This window comes from Mercenaria mercenaria, chromosome 3 (assembly GCF_021730395.1).
Source record: "Mercenaria mercenaria strain notata chromosome 3, MADL_Memer_1, whole genome shotgun sequence".
NCBI lineage: Eukaryota > Metazoa > Mollusca > Bivalvia > Venerida > Veneridae > Mercenaria > Mercenaria mercenaria.
In genome coordinates, this window is record NC_069363.1 from 96113644 (window position 1) to 96121529 (window position 7886).

The 7886-nt window shown below is 35.3% G+C and overlaps 1 protein-coding gene across 1 annotated transcript; it reads right to left on the minus strand.

Moving 5' to 3' along the window:
- Positions 1-462: 462 nt before the first annotated feature.
- On the minus strand, positions 463-2988 carry LOC123523953 (toll-like receptor 2). The gene has a single exon (XM_045301751.2). It carries the CDS (start codon positions 2742-2744, stop codon positions 666-668), a length of 2079 nt encoding a protein of 692 aa, XP_045157686.2. The 5' UTR covers positions 2745-2988; the 3' UTR covers positions 463-665.
- Between the last annotated feature and the right edge of the window lie 4898 nt (positions 2989-7886).

Consider the following 7886-nt stretch of genomic DNA (forward strand, 5'->3'; position numbering starts at 1 on the left):
TTGGTTTTTAAATCCCACTTTGGTCAGGTTTCATTTGATAAAAACGTACTTGTGAAGTATTTAAATATATAACTGCTGTTTTCATTTCGCAATGCATTGCTAAAGATACTCCAAAATTTCACAGTAAAAGAGATGAAAGTCTATGCTCGCGAGGGAAACAGGGGTATACTTAATAATTACTCGTCAAAATGGACTGTGCCATTATTTCGTCTGCTTCCAAGGATCTTCTTTTGGATAAAATCAGTATTTACAAGGATTATGTATTTGCATGATAGTCACTATTTAGTGGATGATGAAGTCACTGATATTGTGGTGGTTACATAATGTAAATAATATCAGTGAGATATCATACTTCAAACAATATCTCAACATATTAAAAATGCATGCATGTCAATATCTGTATAAGAGTGGGATATATATACCGAAAAGAGATATGCAGGTTAGCATTGTATTATACAGGAATTGTTAAGTTTAAAAAGTATTTTTATTCAAATATGCATAACATGATACAACATTTCTACAGATAAAATAAAGATTAGGAAAATTGTTGGAAAATCAGGATTTAAATCTATATAATACAATATAATATTATATATACATAATGGTTTAAATATAACATGAAATTTCATTTTGCTGTTATATGGCCCTGACACTTCCAGATGTTTCTAAATTCCTAAAGCGTCTTTTAACTTGTTCCAGAAAAGGTCTTGCCCAGCATGATCTTCAGTCCATTCAATATAGGTCGTTGTTTCCATGAGAATTTTCAACGACTTACTCATGTTTCGGTTTTGTATTTTCTCTAGTATAATAAGGATGACTTTTGTTCCGTCTTCAATATGTTTTGAGAGAGCAACTTTCAATTCAAACATACACCAACCGCTTGTGGCAAATGCATTAGACATAATCAGTATAATCTGTTTACTTTCACCAATACAGTTTACAATGTTATCATTGATAAAAGCGCCAACATGGAAGTCTCTCTCATGTACACATAGTTTCAAATTGTGTCCTTCTTCCAAGACTGGAATAAGATGTACCCGAATCCACAATGAGTCGTCTTGGTTATAAGCAACAAATGCGTCATACGCGTAAATATCTCCGCCCACTGGCATATAGTTCCGTCTTTTTCTCATAAGATATATGTAATGTTTTATATTCCATCTATTGCGATATATGACAACGGACGTAATTACTATTACAAGAAATATTGGTCCACCTATCATACCGAACCATTCCATAGTACTAAATGGATGACATTGCCTGTAGGTAAATTTGATATTTGCCATATGCGTCCCTGCCAGTTTTGATGGAGAAGAACATGTGTATCTGTTAGGGTGAGAAATCCTTGTATGGCGATTACTCTGAAACCATGATATCAACCATTGCAACTCGCAATCACACACAAAAGGATTCATTGAAAGATCTACAACCTCTAACTTATCTAAGAACTCCTTTGATTCTTTCATGTGACTAATTTTGTTCCGACTTAAGTATAACTTTTTTAAGAAAATGTTATTTCTAAATGTGTCACCGCTGACTGTTTTAATCTCATTCGATTTTAGATCTATCTTGGTTAAATAGTGCTTGTTTTCAAGGAAGACTATTGGATCATGTTTAATCTGACACATATAACATTTAAAGTATCTCAAATTTGTCAGAGGCAAAAGGAGTTTAGACAAAGATGTATCTGACAAATTAAACATATCGATATAATTAATTTCTAATGTTGTTAGGTTAGGTGAATGCTTAAACGTCTCTGAAATAGAAACGAATATCGATTGCGCAGCACCGTCAAAGCCAATTTCAAGAATTTGTAACGTTTGTGATATAAAAGCCCTAGGCTCAATATGTGCTTTATGTCCGGTGTTTTGGTCTGCATTGAAAAGAATAATATTAGGAGTTCGTGACAGAACACCGTTTGGAATCAGAGATAAAAAATTTCCTTCTATACCAAAATGCGTTAGATTTCTTAAACACTGAAACGTACTGTCGGTGATACTAGATATTTTGTTATAATTGAGTTGTAAATGGCCTAAATTAGGCACTAAAGACGAAGAATCTGTGTCTGTCGAACAAAAATTTGGAACACGGTAAAACCTATTACGGTTCAGTCTCAGTTCAAACAGATTAACCATTTCCGGAAATTGCAAATCCTGTAGTAAATTGATATCCAGAACAAGAGTCCTGATGTTAAGCAGCTTTTTCAATATGCTCTGAGAAAAATTTCTTATATTGTTGTCCATAAGATGAATAGCAGTAAGCTGGGTTTCATTCATCAGTGAAAACGTATCCTCTTGAATCAACAAATTCATCATCGAGTTTAACTTTAAGGTTTTTAGATGATTGTTTGAGGAAGTACTCCCAAGAAGTAGCTTAATTTCATCATTCTTAACTTTATTTCCAGATAAATCCAAGTATTTCAGATGGGTAAATCCAGCGAAGGCATATTTTGATAGAAAGGTGATGCCATTATGCCAAAGATGTAATTGCAACATGTTTTCAGGTTTACTCACGTTACTAAATGTTCCTTGCGTAACATTTGGTAATGTGTTATTTTCAAATATCAGGCATTCTGTGTTTTCAGGTAGTGTCGGAACGTACGAAAGATTCCGGTTGCTACAGTTCACACACGTCCCAGACTCGTGACAAACGTGATTATCTCGTATAGCTTTAACATAAGTTTCCTGTGACAAGATGATAAAGACTAAAACCCAACACATTATCACAATACCGTTCACATCCATACTAATTACATCACCTTAAATAATTTTAATGTCAGCGTTGAATGCAAACATCGCCTTCTGGTCACACAAAGAAATTAAGCTACATAAATCCTAATGTATCACTTATTTTGAATCACGTTTTTCATTACTAAAGCTAAAATAAAATGTACTTTCAAGTGTTCTCCATTTAGCATACTTAGACAGATGATAGAGTCATATCCGGAAAAAAAGACTTAGCTTACATAGCTAGATACATCTTTTATGTCGCGCCTCACACAACTACAGATGTCATTAAACGAATAATACACCCATACGCCACTTCGATATAGAGCAAGTAAAAATGACAATGAAATTTGACATTCAGAGTGTGATCGTGACCTCTGACCTATATTGTGTGCTGTAAGAGGTCAACATTGGCACGATTTTTATAAAATCCTTCCAGTGGTTAAGAGATATGCGTCTGACACAAATGTAAGCTGCTTGATCTCCGACCTGTAAAGATTACCTTGACCTTGGGAGTTAGTAATCCGGGTCATGTGTTCTCTAAGAAGTTATTATGCGGTAAGCAACTGATGCTTGTCTTGTGAGCATCTTCCAAGGGGTTACAGCGATATGAAGTAGGCAAGAAGATGTTTTAAAGAAGCCATTTAATGATCCAAAACTTTTGACCCAAAGTGAGATCTTAACCTTGGACCTACCTGTGTTCTGCAAGTTACCTTGCTAAAATGATGGATACTAATTCTATGTGTCTTTCCAGTAGTTTTGACGGTATGGAGCAGAAACAAATTTAAGCTGTTTGACCTTCGAGTTTGACTTTGACCTAGGCTTTAGTGATGTATCTGTATGTTGCCTTGATGAAATAAACGATTGACGCAAGTTTTATGATCAGCTTTAATGAGGTTATTAACTGTTGTGGTTAAGTGGATTATTGCGGGGGCACAATTTACGGACGTATTAACATACATAAGTTTACTCTTTATTTCATGGAGACAAACATTCTGCTAAATATTAATGATAATCAATTAGAAAAGGTTGCCTCTAGAGTGTTTTTGGATAATTTGACAGTGATCTAGTTCAAGACTTCAGGTAACCCAGTTTCAAAATATGACACAGATTCATAGATTAAAGACAAATATTCTGATAAAGCTCAAGTGAGTTAAAAAGCAGCAGACAGGACAAGACAATTTAACTAAAATATTTCACAGTCTAGACAGGAAATGTTTTGAAATCAAAGTGACCTTGACCTTTAAGTTAGGGCTCTGGATATTGCGGGTGACAAGTCGTATCATTATGATTATGGGAACATATGTGCTAAAAATAGACAGACAGAATAATTGAATGAACATGATTAGCATCGTCTCATTAGGCGTTAAATATGTACATGTACTTGATTCTGGTATATCGATCTATCCTTATTTTTTGCCAGACACTGAATGTTTTTATAGCCTAGGAGATTCTTTTTAACTTCTTGTAGCACAACACTTTATATGCTTTAAACATGGTCAGTGATGTTAGAAATCAACATATTGATGCTCTAAATGCATAATCCCCTTATCTTTATTCATTTTTTGATACTAAAATAATTTCCGAAAAAGTCCCACTTACTAAAACAAGAGGACCATGATGGGCCTGAATCGCTCACCTGTCCCCACATGACCCAGTTTTGAGTATGACATCGTTTTTTCTATTATTTGACATAGTGACCTTGTTTTTGAGCTCATGTGACCAAGTTTTGAACTTGAACTAGATATCATCAAAATAAAAACTATGACCAATTTTCATGAAGATCCATTGAAAAATATGGCCTCTAGAGAGGTCACAAGGTTTTTTATTATTTGACCTACTGACCTAGTTATTGATGGCACGTGACCCAGTTTCGAATTTGACCTAGATATCATCAAGGTGAACATTCTGACCGACTCTTGAAGATCCATTCATAATTATGGCCTCTAGAGAGGTCACAAGGTTTTTTCTATTTTTAGACATATTGACCTAGTTTATGACCGCAGTTGACCCAGTCTCGAATTTAACTTAGATATCATGAAGATGAATATTCAGACCAACTTTCATAAAGATCCTATGAAAAATATGGCCTCTAGAGAGGTCACAAGGTTTTTTTATTATTTGACCTACTTACCTAGTTATTAACGGCAAGTGACCCAGTTTCAAACCTGACCTAGATATCATCAAGGTGAACATTCTGACCAATTTTCATGAAGATCCATTCAAAAGTATGGCCTCTATAGAGGTCAAAATGTTTTTCTATTTTAGAGCTACTGACCTAGTTTTGACCGCAGTTGACCAAGTTTCAAACTTGACTTAGATATCATCAAGATGAACATTCAGACCAACTTTCATATAGATCCCATGAAAGATATGGCCTCTAGAGAGGTCACAATGTTTTTATATTATTTGACCTACTGACCTAGATTTTAACGGCATGCTACCCACTTTAGAATTTGACCTAGATATCATCAAGTTGAACATTCTGACCAACTTTTATGAAGATCCATTCACAAGTATGGCCTCTAGAGAGGTCACAAGATTTTTCTATTTTAGACCTACTGACCTAGTTTTTGATCACAGTTGACCCAGTTTCAAACTTGACCTAGATATCATCAAGATAAACATTCAGATCAACTTTCATACAGATCTCATGAAAAATATGGCCTCCAGAGAGGTCATAAGGTTTTTATATTATTTGACCTACTGACCTAGTTTTTAACGGCACGTGACCCATTTCCAAACTTGACCTAGATATCATTAAGGAGAAGATTCTGATCAATTTTCATAAAGGTCTTGTGAAAAATATGGCCTCTAGGGAGGTCACAAGGTTTTTCTTTTTTAGACCTACTGACCTAGTTTTTGACCGCACGTGACCCAGTTTCGAAGTTGACCTAGATATCATCAAGGTGAACATTCTGACCAATTTTCATAAAGACCCCATGACAAAATTTTACGCACGGACGGACGACGGACTCTGCGGGATCACAAAAGCTCACTTTGTGACAGGTGAGCTAAAAACACCCCCACCGACATACCTACCCTAATTATTTTAGCATGTTACCGGAAACGAGCCTTATAGGAAACATTTGTGCCAAGTCGAGTTGCAGACCAGGCAGGAAAAAAAACCTATTGACTTTTAACCTCCAGTTGTGACCTTGACCTATGAGCTATCTTGGTATTGCACAAGACAAGCGGTCTTTTTACGGGGAACGTTTTTTCCAGGTTGTATTAGAATTCTTTATGAACAACAGAGTTATGGACCGGAGACGAATGTGGACTGAAAGTCGGACGGATGGATGGAAAAGCACAATCCTGTTGCCCCTGGAATTGGTTTTCAACCAGTAGGGGACTAACAAGGAAGCTTGTATAGAAGGAAATTCTGTATTTCACCATTTTTTAAATTAAACCAAACTTGGTATAGTCTCCATGTATTTTAAATTAACTGGGCTGAGGTACGATCTGATAGGCATAAAGACAAAAGCAGGTTAATATACTGTTAGTTAACAGCAGTCAGATAGTAAATTAGGTTTCAGTTTATATTGTGTGAAAACTGCTACGGAAAATGTTTTTGTGCTTTTTATTACATCTTTTGTAGATCGTACAAAACCATTTAAAGTCATATACCAAATGGTCATTCCTTTAAAAGTTATGTAACACTGCTATCTAAACACAAAAATCTTAGGATTTGGTTGTTCCTATGTTTTTACGTGTAGTCTCTCATGTTTCTTCATGAAATGTTTGCACGAAGATGTAAATATATAATACTATGTCATGAAAAGTAAGACTTACTTTATTGTATTAGAATGCATTGGGTAGAAAGAAATACAGACATTACTGATTACCTAAGCTATGCCTGGTGGCTGCCTCAAGCTACAGAATTGCACACAACCAGCTAGGTTTTGAACCAACAGCGGTGAGGGGCAAGTGGTTGAAAGTCGGTGACATTGGCGTTAAAACATCTAATGAACACCGAGAATCATCGTTTGAAAATGAGGAGTCAAACCAACTCTACACTCATAGACATTTTATAATCTGTCACCTAGATTCTATAATTTTCAAATATGTTTTAAGAATTCGTTGAAAATAAAACAATACTGTATACCATCAATTCAATATCTTAATAACAATATTGGTGGTTTCATTTCATTAGAACATGTGAGATTTGGTAACAATAACAGTTTAAATAACAACACCCACACTTTCGACATGTCCGCTGTTCGCATTACTAACTGCCTGAAAACGGCTACGCATAGAAATGATATATCTCTGATTGACGCTTTGTGCGATATTCTGTCACTTGTTAATGGTGTCATTTTCAAGCACATGTAGACTAAATTGCTGTGGCAAATGCCAAATCCTTCTTCTGAGCAACTCTTAAATGATATTAATTTGACAAAGAGAAAGTGCGACTTTGAAGTGTGGATGTTTTGTTATTAAAACTGTTGTTCTTGCCAAATCTCATATGTTCTAATGAAATGAAACTGCTCATATTGTTAAGATTTTGAAACAAGAGGGTCATGATGAATCGCTCACATGAGTAAAATGAGCCATATGTTTCAAATGACAAACTGATGCTAAAATATTGAGAAAGTAGGTCATTAGGTCACATTCATGGTCACTGAAGTTCCGTTTTTAAGATCTGTATGCAAAACTGTACATATCATCCAAATTTCAAGGCTGTATCTTACAAAAACAAGAACGTAGGTCAGTAGGTCAAGGTCACAGTAAGGTGACCCGTAATCACTTTAGTACATCAAGTAAATATAATTAAACTGTCTTGAAACAGAAGTCATTGATGACCGTGAATCTTTCAAATGGCAAACTGATGCTAAAATATTAGAAAGTAGATCAGTAGGTCACATTTATGGTCTCTGAAAGACCGTTTAAAATTGGTGTGCAAAACTGTACATGTCATACAAATTTCAAGGCTGGATCTCAAACTACAGTGGTCACAAGCAAATGTTAACCGACAGACGACGTAGACCTACTGACCTAGCTTTTGACCGCAGTTGACCCCATTCGTTCTTGACCTAGATATCATCAAGATGAATATTCAGACCAACTTCCATACAGATCCCATGAAAAATATCGTCTCTAGAGAGGTCAAAGATTTTTCTATTATTTGACCTACCGACCTAGTTTTTAAAGGCACGTGAC